This window comes from Colius striatus, chromosome 19, assembly GCF_028858725.1.
Source record: "Colius striatus isolate bColStr4 chromosome 19, bColStr4.1.hap1, whole genome shotgun sequence".
NCBI classification, from domain to species: Eukaryota; Metazoa; Chordata; class Aves; order Coliiformes; family Coliidae; genus Colius; species Colius striatus.
Genome location: NC_084777.1, coordinates 2,824,451 through 2,843,037, shown reverse-complemented (window position 1 = coordinate 2,843,037; position 18,587 = coordinate 2,824,451). Strand labels below are relative to the sequence as shown.

The 18,587-nt window shown below is 39.9% G+C and overlaps 1 protein-coding gene across 13 annotated transcripts in view; it reads left to right on the top strand.

Moving 5' to 3' along the window:
- CCDC187 (coiled-coil domain containing 187) overlaps positions 1-18,206 on the top strand; it is a 38,295-nt gene extending 20,089 nt beyond the window's left edge. For 11 of the 13 annotated variants that reach the window (XM_062011434.1, XM_062011435.1, XM_062011433.1 and 8 more), the window contains 18 exons: positions 2,068-2,165; positions 2,564-2,674; positions 2,831-2,934; positions 3,572-3,705; positions 4,186-4,325; positions 4,449-4,636; positions 5,328-5,415; positions 6,233-6,409; positions 6,489-6,667; positions 8,323-8,507; positions 9,073-9,185; positions 9,684-9,852; positions 10,790-11,005; positions 11,435-14,331; positions 14,793-15,134; positions 15,781-15,924; positions 16,213-16,338; positions 16,640-18,206. In XM_062011434.1, the coding sequence (XP_061867418.1) occupies positions 2,068-2,165; positions 2,564-2,674; positions 2,831-2,934; positions 3,572-3,705; positions 4,186-4,325; positions 4,449-4,636; positions 5,328-5,415; positions 6,233-6,409; positions 6,489-6,667; positions 8,323-8,507; positions 9,073-9,185; positions 9,684-9,852; positions 10,790-11,005; positions 11,435-14,331; positions 14,793-15,134; positions 15,781-15,924; positions 16,213-16,338; positions 16,640-16,795 (5,567 nt within the window). In that variant the 3' untranslated portion in view covers positions 16,796-18,206. Of the gene's footprint in view, positions 1-2,067; positions 2,166-2,563; positions 2,675-2,830; positions 2,935-3,571; positions 3,706-4,185; positions 4,326-4,448; positions 4,637-5,327; positions 5,416-6,232; positions 6,410-6,488; positions 6,668-8,322; positions 8,508-9,072; positions 9,186-9,683; positions 9,853-10,789; positions 11,006-11,434; positions 14,332-14,792; positions 15,135-15,780; positions 15,971-16,212; positions 16,339-16,639 lie in introns of those variants that run through there. The other 2 variants (XM_062011436.1, XM_062011444.1) reach the window with 2 other exon arrangements.
- The last annotated feature ends 381 nt before the right edge of the window (positions 18,207-18,587 follow it).

Here is an 18,587-nt window from a genome sequence, read left to right as displayed (position 1 = left end):
GACATGTGCAGAAAGAGGAAAAAGCTGTCCTTGAGTAAAGCAGCAGTAAGTGCTTCTGCCTAGCTTCAAGTGATTAGAAAAATGAGACTTTTAGCCTGGCTTTTTTAATTATATGCCACAGAGATTCTACAGGACTTTGCTGAGATTCTGCAGGTGCAGCGGAAAGTGATTTAATAAATAGCATTTGTTAAAAAAGCCTGAGTGTCTGCACGCTGAAGCTCTCTGGGTATGCAGGAAAATGCCATTCATCATAACGTAAGAGGACATGAAGTTTAGCCAGATGGTATTTTCTTTAATGCAGGATGCTGCAACATAAGAAATGCATCTTGAAATAGCCACAATTAGAAAGATTATGTTCAAAAGGAGTGAAAACAGATCAGAACAAACTTTTTGTGCAGTTTGAGATCAATGTCATTGGTCAGGCTTTCAGCAAAACAAAACAACATTGTCCAGTTTGAGGCATAAACTGAAAATACTTCCCAGTTTTAAACTACATCTAATAGATTACCACACTTCAGAAGGGCCAAGATATTAATATTAAAAGCTACTCAGAAAACTCAGCATCAATGAAATCAGCTTGTAAATTCTTTTTAGAAAATGACCTTATTTGTTAGTATTGAAGGAGGAAAGTGATGAGCTGTCTGTAGACTCACTGAAGAACTACTCACTTGTTTTTTTTCTGCTACATTGCTTAAAAGCTGTAAAAAAATCTTCTTTGTAGAAACAACATCTCTTTCACCCACAGGATTTCATAAATATACCATTTTACAAAAGCACCCCTGGTAACTATAAGCATTAAAGAGCCTGAATGACTCCTCAAAATTAGAAAGGTTGAGGTAAACCCAAAAATCTTTTTAGAAGTATGAGCTCTTCATTGGGCCTCCTGTAGTAACAGTGTAAGAGGTAAGTGAAATCTGCAAGCAAGCTGTTTATAAAAACACAGCAGCATTCTAATAGGAAATCTGCACAAGGCTTGAAGCATTAACATTTTATTTCACTCACATCCACACAAACACAAAAAGCATCCTTCTATGCAAAGAAGTCAACATCTCTGCTCCTTCCATGTTAAAGATCCTTCAGCATTTAAAGCAAAACAAACCTTGCATGTTGTGGGCTTATCCTGAGGTGTGGGCTAATTTGGATTCAGACAATCTGGGTAGGGATACAGATTTTATCTCAAGTTTCTAAGCAAAACCTATTTCTATTTATGACCCACACTTTATTTATGACTCTGGTTGCTGTGACAGGGGCACAGCACAGAGTAAACACACAACCTGTTTGCATAAGCTTAGCAATTCATCTGAGAAGCTCAAAGCAGCCAAGAACATATCACTGGTAAACATTACATCACCTACACTGTAAAAGACAGACAGGAGAGTTACAATAAGGAAGCAACAGTGGAATAGCGCACCTGGAGCAAGAGTTGCTTTCCTCACTTAAAAATGAAAGCTTTTTTTCATGTTTTTGTTTCCCTCTGTTACAAAAAGGATAAAGCAAGCCTGCATCCCTATGCAGGCAGAAGCTGCAAGGTGGAGGGGTATGCATGACGCTGATACAGTTCTCAAAGAGGTGACAAGGGTTGGGAAGCTTTTCTTCTTTTTAACTAGTTGGTCTAATCCTGTTGGTGTAGCAAAGGAGTAGTGAGAATAAGAGTAACTCACACCCTGGACTTCAGGCTTAGAGTGGGATTTGCTCCCCAGTCCTTCTCCTTCCTAGCACAGGCCCTCCTGAGTCCTTCCTCTTCCCCTCTCCCCAAGACTCACAGAACTTTAGGCTAACAGATTTCTTGACAGGATGTAGGTAGTGACATTTTCCTTCTTTAGATGTGGTAGAAGAAGTAAATGTACACAGAGAAGTTATTTCAGGAATAAAGGCAGATGCCACACTTCCAAAAATAGGCCTATGGAAGATTCAAAAGGAAAATGTAGTTAGGAACAATGTACACATAGCTCCTTCCCCTTTTGGTGATTCTTTGTTGTTTGTATTAGCACTCATTTCTTCAGCTGGCATTTCTTAAATGGAGCACTGGAGTGCTGACTGTGTCTTCTATTTCCTATGCTTCTGCAGTTGGGAAAGACCCTAGCTGCATGGAACTGGAAGAGAAATACAGGAGCCATCTGGACAATTTGAGGCAAAGCTCCCTACTACTGGCTCACAAACTGAAGGTATCATTAGCAACCTGGGTAACAAGTAAAGAGCAATTCACCTTCTCTCCCAGGTGAGAAAGTGCTAGCTCTCCCTGGATTCAGGTGTGTTTAGGCTATAATCAGTTGGCATCAGCTGCATCAGGTTTATAAACTCCATGTATCTGTAAAGGAGAGGTGCCAGCCCTGATTTGGTATTTGGAGAGTCTAGTCTAACACTAGTGAGTAAAAATGCATTACTGCTGCAGCTAAAGCAAGCATTTGTACTCCCTGCCAAAGGCAGCAGGGTGTAACAGGAGCTGGCTTTATGTTACCTATGCTGCCTTCTCTTGGAGTTTTCTGTTCTTGTCCCTTCAGCTCTGAGGAGCTGTGTGACTTGCTTAAAAATATAATTTATAGTGTGTCATTTTCTAACACAGGTCTATCAGCTCCAGCAGCAACAGCAGCTTACAGAGCTGAGGGAGAAAGCAAATTTAGAGGTTCAAGAAAGCCAGAGGTTTTTGAGTGACCTGCTTCAGCACAATTCAGAGGTAAGTTATAATTTCAGATCCTGTGCTACTGCTTCTGTATTCAGCAAAATATTCCTCCAGTCCTCCCTGGCATTTTTTTCTCACTTAGAACTCCTTAATCAAAAGAGTTCTGCCTTTCAAATCATTCAGGTATACAGATAATTTCTGTGTTTGCAGGAATGCAGTAGCTCCAACGGGAGTTGTCCTTCCGTGCCAAGATCAGAGAATTTGGAGCAAACGTGGGGAGGATGCCCATCAGAGGGTGACAATGCAGCTGACAGGTAGAGGACAGTGTACAATGAGGCACTCTGACAGTTTAAGCCTGTGGTTTCACTATGGGAATGGCTTGGGATGCAAAAGCACCATGTTTCTAGAGTGGATGTTCATTTTGAGTCATTTAATACCAGCTTATATGACCGTTACCTTATCTTTGAGATGACGGCCTCAACATTTAATTCATTCAGATCTCTGCTGTGAAGTAGCCATCTTTATTATACAGTCTTTGTACTCCTGCTTATGCACAAACCATTGTATAAACACCTTTCCAGTGTTGTGGGAGATTTTTCCCTTATTTAAAAGGTAGAAGACCCTTTGAAGCTTGTTGGAAAATGGAATTTCACTCATTTTGCTTTACCCTCATATACCATGGCATGAATGAGAATACTGTATGTGCACATTTCTATGTTCCTTTCAAGTGGCATACATTAAAGGCCTGAGAGCTGCATCTGGAGTCTTGCAGGTACAACTACCAGAAAGGCACTTTTGCACAGGTAAAACTTTCAATATTGCATAAAAATGAGCACCATGCTAGTTTGAAAAAGTAAACTCCTGTACTGAGGCTGAATCTATGAAAGCTGGGAATTTAAATGGTATTTCTGATTGCAATAAGAAAACATTCCCTTCCTTTCTTACCTTCAGCAATCAAGAAATGCATTCACTAAAACAACCTGCATTGAAGACAGAAAGATATCACAGTCCAGTAGATCCCAAAATGGCAGGAGAAAGAAAACCTCTGGGAGGAAGAGGTTCACATTGCTCAGTGCATCAAGAAGGTGAATACTAAGTTAAAGGATTTGGTGGTATTGGGTGAACAACACTTTCTAGCACAGCAGGAGAAACAGCCCAGCATCCAGGGGCTGGAACGTTTAATCACAAATTTGCTATCCAATTTTGACATAAATACTTATATTCATTATGCATATTTAAACCATAACAATCTCCCTTATACTCCTGACCCTTCTAAAGAAAATAATCTTGGGAGCTGAGTTATTTACCCTATTCATAAGCCTCTTTTTCTTTTTACCTCACTTGAAAGGGAGGGTAGTGTTCCTAACTTGTTCCTGTAAGTGGACAGCTGTGGGGTGACTCTCGTCAGGCTGAGGGCAGTGTGCAGGCCTGGCTACCAAGCCTTTGCAAAGGCTCCTTGAGTTCAGGAATGAACACTGACTCATATTATGGGAATCATTTTAGGAGTCTTAACTTCTCTGATAGAGAAATATTTTACTTATAGTTACTTTAAATCTTCTCCTTAGGTTCTCTGCCAACAGAGCATCCACCATGCAACCATCAAACCTTGAATCTGTTGTCACCTCTGGTGAATCTGCCCCATGGGGAGTCTTGTGCCAGGGATGACTCTGGAGAAAGCAGCGAACTGGAGAGCTCCAAGAGCCAGGTAACACCAGCTCCCATATTGATGTGTGGGCTGTTAGTTTTTTTCTGGCTTTTAGTCCCTGTGCCAGTTACATCACCTGCACAGCACTTCTCCAATAACCACCATGCTCTGTTCTGTTCCCAGTGGAGCAAAGACGGCCGGCACTACGGAGGCTCCAGCACCTTTTGTCGGTTCAGCTTGGCCATGGCAGAGCAGTGTCTGAGGGGAGAAGAGCTGCGAGCTCGACACCAGGCTGCCCTCCTCAAGCTCCGCAAAAAAGCTCTCCAGGAGAAAGCCAAGGCTGAGTTGGCCTGGCTGGGCCACCAGAAACGGTGAGGGGAGACCCATGGGCAGGGCAGCACAGGCCTCCTCTCACGGGGACATGTCCCTCAGCAGGAGGTGCTGAGGCTGCTGCCTTCTCAACAGAAGACAAACCTGTCCTGGCTCAGGGAAAGAGAGAAACATAAAATGCATCCCTTACAGAGAAAGTACAGATAAAGCTGAAGGAGTCTATACAGTTTACTTCTCCCCAGAGCAGAGTTGAGGTCCCTACTGCAGACTCCTTTGGGTGTGGTGTGAGGGGTCCCTCAGCGCTGGCTGGGCTGAGGCACCGTGAGGCAGGGCTGGAGCCCCTTTGTGTGAAGGGTCCCTCAGTGCTGGCTGGGCTGGGGCACCGTGAGGCAGGGCTGGAGCCCCTTTGTGTGAGGGGTCCCTCAGTGCTGGCTGGGCTGGGGCACCATTGGAGGCCTGCTGGTGCATAGTGTCCTTTGTAAGTCAATGCTATGTACTGAGTGCTCAGGGAAGTCTGACCTCCTTGGGAGAGGCCCAAGCGTAGGGCCCCAGAGTGGTAAGATTTCCTCCAAATCTAGCAGAGGTTTCTGCAGAGCCTTGTATAGCTACTGCTGCCTGTACAGCTGATTTGAGAGAATCTTTGCATCTATCTCTGGCATTGTTTTCTAAAGAACATTAAATTGATGACATTTACTCATCTGTTTGTAATCCTCATTCTTTTCTGGTCTCCAGCTATCTGGAAAACCTGCAGGATAGCAAGGGAGCTTCTGCTATGGCTGCAAAGCAGCGCAGAATCCAAATGGAGCTGAAACAGGAGCAGGTAACACCCCAGCTAGGGAAGCTGGATTTCCTCTTATAGGAGGAGGCAACATGGGGCAGTGCCTGGAGTTGCTGGAACAAGGGAGGTTTGGCTTTTAAAAAATGTCACTGGTGTCACTACACATGCATTATCCTGCTTTGCTTCCTACATTCAGTGAGGTGTTTTTGTTCCAAAGTCAACGGGCTGCAAATCTCAGAGAAAAGAAAACATCTTTTTTTTTTCCCCTGCAGCTCCACTGTTATTGTGGATTTTTCTTTGTGCCACAACAAACATGTCACAGAATGTAGGTTTCCACTGATTTATGCAGATTTATTCTTCTGATGTTGAAATATAGTGAACTGATGGCTAATTTTATAGTCTCAGTACTCCTGCTGCTGAAAGGAATGCTGGACTCATAATTACAGTTGGTAGCCAGAAAATTTGGCTCCTACACCTTATGTAGTACAAGCTTCTCCTTTGCTTCAACAAATCCCTATGCAAACAGCACAAACCACAAGCATCCTGTATCTTTTAATGACCTGAAGACAATTAATTCCCAACTATTTCACCTCTTGGACACACTATCTTTCAGGCAGTGAAATAACCCCTTACCAGTCATTAGTTTTCAAAGGTAACTCAGCATTAGAGGAAAATAAAACTGCAAATGTTTGTTTTTTTCAAAGCAACAAAAGGAAGAAACCCTGCATATTGAATTTTCAGGACATTTTGTGACTAGTATTGCCTTATGTTAAGAAATAATACACACACTTTTTAGGTAGGTTTGTTTTCTCTGTTATCTTGGCTGTTTTATGCTCCTTTCTCTTTCTGCTTTGCGTAGGCAGAAATCCAGCACCTGCAAAACCTCTATAGAGCAGCCCATCAGGAAAGGAAGCTCTTACTAAGGCAGCAAAGAGAAATCTTAATGATGCAGCATTCAACAGCACAACTCCAGGAAAAGCTGTATCGTTTGGGTGGAAAGCAAAAGGTCACTAAGTCACAGTCACTAGAAGTCTTGGTGAGTGGATAACTGAACTCAGAGCTGACACTACAGCTAAGGAACCCAGGTGAAACCTTGTGTTACCATTTCCTTTTAGCACACAAGGACCCCAGCAGCTGAAGAAGCAATAAAGTTGACATCAAGGAGACTTGTTTCTAGCCCAAAGTTATATTCCTCCTCAGCACAATCTACAGCCCACTCAGAAAGACACAATCTGTTGGGGAATAAAGAGAATTGTGTCCAGCTAAAGAATAAACGAAGCAAAAAATATGAAGGGTAAGTAAAATCCTTTCCACAATGATAGCTGAGGTGTTAGGAGCAAATGTAGCTTTGACACCAGGCCTAAGCAAGTTAATTTGCATGGTGTTAATAACCAGGATATTTTTAATGATGCCACACAACTGATAAGGATAAATCACTTTTTCTGTGATGGCTTTTAACTACAAACTCAAAACACTTTGCAACTATATATTAATTAGGCTTCCAAATATCCATACAGAATGAGCACAAATGTATTGATTTAGTTAGTGAAACTCACTCCTTTGTCATCCTCTGGCTCTAAGCCTAGGTATCACTTTAACCCCTGAGAGCAGGTTTGTGTTTCACTTAGGATTTAAGTACAAAGGCTTTTGTACTACACAGAGCTTAATTTTATGCTTAAGATGCAGGGTAGAGGTGTCATGTAAAATGCCCACAGAGGTAATTAAGGAATTCAGTCTGACTCTTCTGAGAAGGAATCCCCAGCATCCCTGTTTGCTGCCTGCTGAGCTGGCCAAGCAAAGCAGTGCAGGTGAGGACCCAGCAGTATCCATGCTGCCCAGATCAGCAGCCTTCCAAAACAGGCTCAGATGAATAAAAATCTAGCTTGCTTCAGGAAAAAAAGAAAATAAATGCAGTTAAAGACAAATATGTGTCTATATCAATTTTAAAAAGCCCCTTTCATTCAGTGTTACCCAGCAGTTTGGTGACTCAGGTCTGTGCATTTACTTTAAGTTCCCACAGGGAAAGGCTTACAAATAAATCCCTGCATGGAACTGATCTATAATTCATGGAGTTATTGATTACAAGTCACAGAAATCTTTAAAAGGTTTCTTGGCTGTGCTTTCACTTCTTATTACTGACAAGCCTGCTCATAGGAGAACAGTGAATATTAGTGTCAGTCTAGAGCAGGCAGGGCCTGGTGGGACTCCAATGCACCCCAGCTCTGGCTGCTTGCCTGATTGTGTATAGATCTCTTTGCCATGTAGAGTGCAGAGTGGTAATTATGCTATCTATCCACCAGTGCAAGTATGTTCATATTTTATACTGATCAGGAAAATAATGAGCAGGGCTGTGAGGGGATGGAAAGGGTTGGGAAATACTCTTCAGCTTGCTTTCCTTTTTAGATAATAAATAAATTACTGACATGCAGAAAAAGCTGCTGGTTTGAGGTTTTGTTAATGGATGTTAAATACTAGAAACAAGGAATACAGAAGCTTGTGATCACTCTAAATGGGCAATCTTTTAGCTAAGAACTGCAAATACATCTTCTGAATTGGGATGCTTATTTTAAAGTCCTTAAGCATTAATAGTCTTGAGTACAGTATAGGCCTGCTTTTTTTCACACTTAAAAAATGAGTAGGGATTTGGCTTCTAGACACTGTCACGTTGTTAACTTTTAATCTATTCAAGAACACAACTTTTTAAACTGTTACTGTAGGAAAAAAATAAAACCACAACCAAAAAAACCCCAGAGAAATACACTACTCAGAAGGGTTCTTGCTTAACTAATTTGTTGACTTATAAATACGTACCTGTGAGCACTCTACAGGTACTATCAAGCACTACCAGAGCATTTAATGCATACCTTTATTGACTCCACAGAGATTTGTCATGGTTAACTTAGGAACACAAAGACAGCTCCTGATCATGAATTCCTTGTTTGTTTACAGCTTTTCTTCTGAGAACAAGAAAACACTGGTACAATACCAAAACCAGGTAGAGGAATCCCCAGACTTGGAGCAGTCCCTTGATGTGCAAGGTCCTGATGTGTCTGAAGCAGTGGCCAAGACAGTGTGTGGTGCTATTAGTCGAACTGCAGGCTCAGTCTTTATGATTCACGACTGCAAAACCACAGGTACCTAATAAAGAACATGTCTGTAGCAAACCATGTTTGTAACTGCTCAGTCAGACTGAATGACAGGGTGAAAGTTGAAGGCTCAGCTGTTCTTTGAGGTAGTTGAAATGCCCTTTGAGAAGAGGACTGTTGAGCTAATTAGCCCATGAGAGAGGTCTTATGATGTTGATCTGTTCCTTGGTTATCTCCAGTGTGGGTTTTGGCATCAGGATTTGTTCAGGATTAGCAAGAAGAAGCAGTAACAAAGGTGTAAGCTGTTTTGTTAAGGTAGCATAACCAACTATGCATAGATGAAAAATGAGAGAATGTAGAAATTTCTGGAAGTGAACTTTACTGGTGCTGCCATGCAACTGGACAATACCTGAAGTGATGGCTGGATAAATAAGGCCAATGGTCCTTTCAGCTTCTGTTGGTGTGACAAGGAATGTGTAGGGCAAAACTAAGTTTCTCAAACTCTCAGTAAGCCTTTTTTTTTTACTGAGCTAAAGAAAAAGCTACAGTCAAGTTATTAATGGAAATAAAATGCAGCATTGGAAACTTTGTAATGTAACATTGTACCTTTCAGAGCTTAATGCTCAGAATCATGTTTTACTACCTCTGGACTATGCAAATTCAACTGGAATGGATGAACCTATAACTACACCTATTGGAAGAGAAGGCAGAAAATGTGTATTTCAGGTAAGGGTCACATCTGGGATTCTATTTCTGCCTACAGAAATGATGCTCCAGATTGTATTTGCCTTAGGATAGGACCAGCATGAGACTCACTTTGAAGTTGTATGAACATCAAGTAAAAATAAGTCTTGTGTGTGCTTAAGGCTAAATTCTGACATGGGCTGATTTACCACAACATTCCCGTCCCTTCTGTTTTCCCTGTGTTAGCTGGTGACAATGTGTTTAAGCCATCTCCTGTGAGTAAGTGCTGTGCTGCTCCCTGAGGTGCTAAACCTGTCCCTGGAGCAGTCAACTGCTACTTGCTCATGGCAGCTGCAGACAACTAGTCTCTTTCTTCTTTCCTGTGTCACAGCCCTAGCATAAGCCTGTATACATAGAAGTCTGTATGTGCCTCTATAACTTAGTGTGAACGTGTAGATTTAATCTCTTATTTATTTTTCAGCCACTGAAGTCCTTTTCCCCCAAGACATTAACACTGACTCTTACATATTTACATTCTAGGAATCTGTGCTGGATGAAAAGTCACGTATTTCAAACCCAAAGATAGATCCTAAAGACAATGAAGATATTAATCCATGTGACAGCAAGTTCACAGCGAAAGGCTTGGGGGTGCTTTCTACTTTGTGTAACTTATGCCTAAACAAGGTGGAAAATACTCTTCAAGGAACTGGTAAATCACATTTAATGTTATTATGTCCAATCTGTTCCAACCACTTCAATCAAACTTTAATCCAGTCAGAAAGAGAGACAATTCTCTCATTTATTACCTAAGTGTCTTGCTCGCTGTACCCAATATATAAATCACTGCTAGGCAAGATGGTGGAGCTCTCTCAAAAGGTTTATTATGAGATATGATTATACTGCTTCCTCTGAACAAAATCATAACTTATTCTGATTTTGTCATTAACAATTTACTCTCTTTTGAGGCATTTATTAAATAATTTAAAGGTGTTCTTTCTGAAAGAACATAGATCAGTTGAAGATAGACTTCGACAGGACAGGCTGGAGTTATTTTTGTTTCCAGGTTTTATCCTCAATTCATATTTCTTGCTCTCAGTAGGAGGTATAAAAATAAAACGGACTGTTTATATATGAGCCCATTATATCATTTACATAGTTCTGGGTATACATAATCTCTGTATGATAAATATTTACACATTGTGGCTGTATTTCATATTTGTGTTATTTTTCTAATGACCTATCTTTCTGCATTTACTCCTGGATACCATAGTGAGGGAGACTAGAGATTCATTTAATTAAGACTTTAAAACAGTGGTCTTGGTGATAGAAGTTTGGCATAGGCTGCACCGCCATTGGATTGTCCAGCCTTGCTTTGGGCATGTGGATGCCAAATTGTCAATAGAAATCCTCTCACTCAGACAAAGCAAAATTTTTCCACAGACTTCAGTGGACAATTTCCCTATTAGTGTTTTGGCATCACTTTTATACTTGGCAAGGAGGCTTGTGCTACTTCATACCTAGAGTGCCAGTGGCACTGCCATGAGCTCTAGTAGTAAGCCTTAGACCCTTGTAGTCATAGCTACTTTCTGTGACTGAGATAAGAACCTGGTATTTGCCTTCTGTACAGAACAGTCTGTGTATTTCAGGTGAGGCTACATCACCTTTAAAACATCTAGAGAAAGAGTCTCTGATAGCAGAGAAAGCACACAAGGAGCAGAGAAGTCCTAAAACTTCAAGACACGAGCAAGACCTCTGCAGTCCAGTTCAGGCATGTGACAAGAAAGATCTTTCTTCTGATGGTGAAGATGGGGAAAGAAGATACATAAATGAAAAAGCATCTTCTGAAAGCCCTTTGTCAGAAGGTAAGAGATAACACAGAAATCCTATTGGGAAAATACATTTAGCTTACATAATAGCTCTTTCTGGAGTTTGTCCACAGAGAAGAATAACTCATTACAGTCAAGAAGCTACCTATTAGGCTAAAATAACAGAACTTGATGAAAATCCTGCATTGAAGCTTTTCTGACCATCTCTATTAGACACTATTACATTTGCCTTTGTGCCACATTACTGAGTTCCTCATCTTTATTGGCTGTTTTTGTACAATAATATTAAAAATAGTCCTAATATTGACCATGTATTTAATGCTACTGTATCCTGAACGCAGCTTACAGCAGAGGATTGCTGCATTTGAATCCCAAGTTACCTGTCAGCATCCTCTTCTAGAAATCTTCTGGGTTTTATTTTCTGAAATGCTGATGTTTTTAGAAAATTCCTTTTAAATGTTCCAGTTAAAGAAGCAGAAGTGCCTGTCCCTTATGAGCTCCATCAGGTGGATAGCAGTGAGGGTTTGCAGCATTTGGACCATATTTCTTATGAACCTTCTGATGAAGAGCTACATTTAAAAGTATTTTCTGAAGGACTAACTCCCACGGAATCCTTGTCCAAGTCAAACAATTTCTCTCAGAGACATGAAAGTGCCAAATCCAACTCTTCGCTCCCAGAATTTCAGAAAGTGTCTGCAGCTTGCATTGACATCTCAGAAAGTGCCATTTCAGATTCCATATTAGAGCTGGAAAATGGAGAGGACACAGATGTCAGTGCTCCAGAAGAGTTTGTCTATGACAATGATGGTGCATTTCCTAATGCTTCAAGAGAGATGCTAATAGCGCTAAGTAATGGAAAGGAAACTTTGCCTAGTGACAAACATGATGAACATGAAGTGCCCACAGATGACAGCACTGAGACTTCACCACACTCCCAGAAATACCCTGGAGATGACTCAGATCGTTGCTGCACTGATAATTTGCTTGCTTTCATTCCATCAGAGAAAACAAATGCCTCCAAAACAGAGTCAGCAGATTCCTCCCAAGCTGATAGCCCTGCCAGGGGAATGGATGAGCCACAGCTGGATGCCTCAGAAAACTACAGTAGAAACAAAACCTCTTCTCAGGAGATCACAAAACAAGGTAAAGATGTAGCTGCCAGCTCTTCATGCAGTGATGATATTTACTCACCTGAGATCTATGAACAGCAGAAACCTAGTTCTACAACTAGCAGAGTGAAAAAGAATGGTGGAATTGACAGCTTATTTGTGGATCAAAATAGAGACCCAATGGAGTTTCTGCTGGCATGTTCTTTGAAACACACAGACTTGGTTTCTGATGAGCTTAGGAACACTGTTTCTTTTCCACCTGACAAAGATATTACAAATAAGTTATTACCATGTCTGTCTCCAAGAAATTTATCTGTTTCAGGAGGTGAAAATAATCATGCCCAGGTTCTGAATGAGAGACTAGCACCCAGCAAGCTCAGTAAGATTGTATCTCTGTCCACATCCATGCCAGGAGTTTCTGAGGAAGCCCATACAGAAACCAATTCATCTGAGTCTTTGCAAAGGGTGGCCACAGGAAATCAAAGTAACTCGCCCATTGAAAGGCAAGCTATGAAGAAAGAAAGGAGTGGACTGTTTCCTTCTGTCTCCACAGGAAAGCAATTGTTTCATCCTGAGAACTGCAGTTCCAAAGGTGAAGATGAAACACTTTTTATCAGTGATGAGGGTCCCAATCCAACTGATGAGCACACTTTGTCAGAAATACTGTCTCCTGTTGATGAAGTATTGTCTTATGGAAGTGCTGACTTGCCATCTTCTAATAAAAAGGATTTGTCACTTCCAAGTGAAGATCTTCTTCCTTCTCCACCTTTAGGTGCAGATGCAATAAAAAATTATGATTCTGCCTTCAGTATGGGTGACTTTCCATCTCTTCCAGAAGAAATGACAGTCTCAGAGACTGGACATTATGAGGATGAAGATTCATCACTGCAGATAGAGGTGTTACCCCCATTACCTGGGAACACTGTGCCTGAAGAATTTCCACTGGTCAAGCAAGAGACAGCTTTTTCGACTCAGGATGGTAATCTCTCAGAACAATTCTTAGTTAAAGGTATTTCCAGTGTAAAGGAGGACTTATTAAAATACCAACAGGGAGAACATGAGACACCTTTGCAGCACTTGGAGTTTCTGCCTCTGTCAAATCCTATTTCTTCTGGTCAGGCCACTGAATGTCCTGACTTCCCAATGAAACAATGCAAAACACTTTTAACACTGCCCAAAGCTGAGGAAGACAATGATGACCCATTATTATCATTTGAAATTGGGGACAGAGTGCTAGTAAAGCAGACCCAGCCTGGAACCCTAATGTTCAAAGGATGGACTTGCTTTGATAGTGGCTATTGGGCTGGTGTTGCACTTGACAAAGCTGAAGGTGACAATGATGGAACCTACAAAGGGGTGAAGTATTTTGAGAGTGCTCAGCACTGTGGTATCTTTGTTAGACCTGATGAGATTTCACACCTGTTGGGGGCTAATGAAAATGGCTCTAATTACAGTGGGGATGAAGACTCTGACTCCTCCTGTGATGATGAATTCTTTAAAGGAGACTGCAAATACTCTGAAGACAGTGAGAGGGGAAGAGGGTTTACAGAGCAGAAAGCAGAAGACAAAAACAGTGCAGGAGGATCAGAAGTGAAAGGCAAACAGTCCAGGCTGCACACTGCCTTGCTGTCTGGAAGAGGGCAAAAGCTTCCACATTCTTATCAGTGTAAGTGTAATGAATTCCTCCATCAAAATAACTCAATGTCCATGGGATCAGACAAGGAAAAAACAGAACTGTCTCAAATAAAACAAAGGATACCTGCACATGTGCTTCCTGTGAAAAGTAAGACCAGTAACACAGATGAGGTAAACACAAGCAAAACTATTTGTTGCTTGGTAGAAGATCAGAAAAGAAATAAACTTGCTGATGACATTGTGAGTGAACTCAGTAGAAAAGTTCTGTTTGACACTTTAATTGCATTTTCTGAAACAGCTCAACACAAATATAAAAGTGCCTTTGAAAAAGACATGATGAATTATGGCAAAGGCTTAAGACAAAAAGACAATCAGAAGCTGTTTCTCCTCAAAGACAATTCCATCGCTATCTTATCTGAACAATCAACAAAGGCTTCTGATGTTTTACTGTGTGATTTTGATATGCTCAGCATTCATGGTTGTCATACAGCAGCAGAAAGAATTGTAACCAAATTTGTGGATGATGCAGTTAATGAATATAAGAAGATTAAAAGAAAACATGGATCAAAAGCTGAGAAGATATTTAATTCATCTTCAGAGACTTCAACCACTTGGCCAGTAAGTACAGTGAGAAAGTTTTTTGTTTAAAGTGTCAGACCTGAAAATCTGGAAGCCCAAATGAAATGGAAGCCTTTGATTACTGCTTCCAGTCTCATGGTGTCTAATTTTTACTTCCTGAATGCACTATTTACAAAGCAATAGCACAGGAAGTTAAAGAACAGTTTTGCTTGGGAGGGTGGAGAGAGTAGTTCCAGTTAAGAACAAAAATGTCTCAAAATATCAAAAATTTTCACAGAACTCCAAATTTGAGATTCTAATTCTGAATTAACTCTGAATTTTGCCAAAACCAGCTAAAATAGGAGGGGTTTTGGCATCCCAGGAAGCCTTTCTTTGAGCCCACAAGTAAGAAAATGGTTTTAAGTTGAACCTTAAGCAGTTGTTGATAATCTCAAAAACCTCTAAAAAATGTGGAAAAAACATGGAGTATGTCACCTGGCTTTTCTTTCTCTTTACTAAAGTTCCTTGTAAAAATCCTTGATGCTGGTATTTTTGGGAGTTCTGACGACTTTGATCATCCAAACTCTGACCAATATACCCTTGTGAGACAACCACAAAAGCAACACTTGTACAAATTAGATCAATGGCACTCGGCTCCTTGGAAGAAAACTGTGGAAGCTCCACTTGTGATACCCCATTACAGTTCATATGTCAAGAAATTGTCTGCATGTGCTGTAGAAGAATTATGGACCCCAGAAAACATATATTCAAATTTCAGGAGAATCAATGTGCCAAAGCACTTGGAATATAATGATCTCCCAGGGAAAGCCTTGGAAACAGAAAGTATGAGGATGTATAATCAGGTATTTTTAAAGAACTAACTGTTATTGACCTTTTCTAGTGTTCTGTATGCTGATTCACATTAGTTAGTACTTCACCTTTATTGTAGCTGTTCACACTAAATATAGCTAAAGGAACACCAGAAGAGGTAGTGCAAAGCAATTCTCCTAGAATACAAGTGTTTCACAGTGAATGAAGCCTTTAGCTAGAGTTCTTCAATCATAAGACCCTGGGCATCTAGCCTGGTGGTTGTTTTGGTTCTGCCAAGGTTCTTGGAAAGCCACAGACTAAAGAGTCCAAGTCTTTTGCATTGGATGTCCTGCTGAGTTGAGATAGATCTTAACGTTCCTCAGCATCCTGAAACTATGAGTCTTGTGGACCTGGGTTTACACAAGGAGATTAAAGGGTCCCATCTTGTATAAGCCATCACTCCTTAGTGCTCACATATTGCTGCCCAATACCTCAGCTGTACAGCTTTGCATGCCCTTTAGGCAATGGTCATCAGCTATAGGAACATGAGTGATGCAAGTGATGTCAGGAAACTTTCTGATGAGATGGAAACCTCTACTGTCACCAGCCTAACATCCTTCAAAGGAGCTGAGAAAACTCTTGAAGGGGCATCAGAGAGACAGTGAGTTTGTGTGGGTACAGTGTTTTCTGTTGTTACAGGTTATACTTGACTTGACCCGTGAGCTGCTATGTGGAGAGTATCAAGTAACTGCAAATCCAAATACATTTCCATGGGTGAAGGAAAATTTGAGATCTCACTGTTCCAGACACTTTTGCAGAAGAACAGATGTCAGTGATGTCAAGGTACATTCTGGAAATGGAAAGTGTATAATAACAACAGAGACAGCAGGTATTACAATGGCAAAAAAAAAAAAACCCAAAAATGTCAAATTGGGAAGATTATGGAGTATAACTGAGATGATTAGAGAAGAAGACAAGATTGCTTTGAAATGCTTGACTAAATATCATGCTTATTACTCTGTTTCAAGCATATGGAGTCCTGCAGAGGAATGGGAATTGGGTTTAGAAGTCTCGCTGGTTTCTGACTACTTTGGGTGTAACTTCTATTATATTATATTATTTATTTTGTAGACATTTGTTCAGGGTGAAATTACTAAAATAATGAACCTGGAAAAGAATGACTTAGCAATGAAAAGAAAACTCCTTAATATGACCAAGTATGGAAACTGTAAGAGAGATAGAGTGGACCTTATTCTGGTAAGCACACTTCCAAATACAGATTTATTTCCTTTCTCTAGGTTTAAACTAGAAATTCCCATGCTACTGTGAGAATCATGCTTACTGAAAATAACCTCAGAACTTCAAGTTATTGCCTTCCTTTTCAGCACACTTGCAACACTGATCCAGTATTTCCAGTTCTTGAGAGTAGTTTGTTAAATAAATTACATTACTAATGTATATATGATGTTGTTGGATTAGACACAGTGTCTCAGCACCTTTCAGAACTCACCATGCTCTTATTCTTGAAGTAAATATTCATACCCATGTCACATTTTAGATTCAGGAGCTCCGTAAAGAAGAGCCTCAGTGGACTTGCTATGATGACGATGAATTAACTGTGAAGATGCAAGTGACTGAAGACATATTTGATAGCTTGATCCTTGATACAATCAGAGTTCTTAATAAGATTTATCTGAGAAAAGCCTCTGATTAGAATTTTTCCCTAAAAGGCCCTAATGAGAGGATTTTAATCTCTGATTTTTTTTTAGGCAAGAAATGCATGATTTAAGAACTTTAATTCTGAACTTGTGTCCAATACCAGTGTGGCCTTGACCTAATTTGTGTGCTCATGTTTACAATTAAAGGATGCAAGCAGAGACTGCAGCAGATAGAAAAATACTACACAGAATATACTTCCTGGGTTTTGTGCTTTGGAAATGCTCAATAAGATCAATGCTTTCTTAGACTGACATCACAATCTTATCCTCATGGTTTTTTTGGTCAAGGTAACACTTCATTTGCATATGCATTTTAGGAGCACAACATGTTTTGAAGTTGTATACAAGCCTATACAAACAGGGTTCAAAACCAATTTATGTGTAAATTAATCTTTGTTACCATGTTCAGGTGAGTCTAAATCCATTCTAAATCTTTTCCTGATGGGTGCAGCAAAGTTAAAGGTGACTGTGCACCATTTCTTTCAATACATTATTAGGAGTTCAAAGTAGTCTGGAGATAGCTTCAAAACATGTGGGGTGATCTTGCCCTGGCAGGATCTAAAGCCAGACCTTCACTTTTCACACCTACAGCTTTATGTAAATGAGACAAATAGGGATGTAATGCACTTTAAATGAGACTTCTCTATCAGTAACTCTGATTTCTGGAAATGAAATATGTGTGATCAGGTTATTTATCATGCAATTCACATCCCTCTGAATCCTTATTGCATCGAAACATAGGGTGCTGAGGATGTACTTTAATTGGCCAAACAGAGGAAATCAATAATCCTATTCTTTTGTATTGGCAAAGCTGGAAGAATCAAGAGTTTAAGAAGGAAATAAAAGCATTCCCTGAGCATGGTAACTATTAGCTATGCATACTGCTATAGACTCACCTATTTTTTCATTGAGAAGATACATGATACATTTTTATTTATTAGGTTTTAAAAAAGAAATACTCTGCAAATATTTCTGCCTGGAATCCAGAAACTGTTCATTATTGTATAATGGAATGGAAGTAGATCTGATTTATTCAAATTCCACTTTTTCAAGGTGTTTTTCAAATGAAAACCAGGACAATTAAATGTAAACTTCTAATTAAAATAGCAATATTTACAATCTGGTATTGGTGGGGGGAAATAGAAATACATCTTATGTTTCTGGTTTCAAATAGTGATGATTTAAGTGTTCTCATACCAAAGTGTTTGTCTTCTGAATAAACAAAATAAACTCTATACATCTCATTTCTATTTATTTTTACTGAAATCAATTAGAATTGCAAATTAAATTGTATACATTGCTGTTCTCATTAGTGGATGGGAGTTGTTTTGTTTTGCAGGTGGCTCCCAAGGATGTTAAAAAGCCCTGTCCTTTTATTATGAAATAAAAAGGCAACTTGTGCCACAAGCATATTAACTGTTGCTCTTATCCTAGAAACCACTTTCATGTCCCTAGTGGTATGGTTTTTTTAAAGTCTCTGACTTTTATCCTCATTGATTAATTAATCCAGATAAGTTATTTGTTCCAAGATTAATGTTTTCTTGTGAGTTTAAAGTAGAATTTAACTATCTCTTTTTTTTCTCCTGGGTTTATAAACAAATTGTTAGATCCAATGGCAAATCTATATATTGAAGCACTAGACTTTTTTAGTTTATTGTCAGTGGTTTTGCAGCAGCAGCAGGATCCTTGTTTTGTTTGGAATGAAAGCTATTAAAAATATCACTTATACAGGGGAATGAATGGTTGAAGGACTTATTCCAAACTGCTACCTTGTGTTATACTGTATGT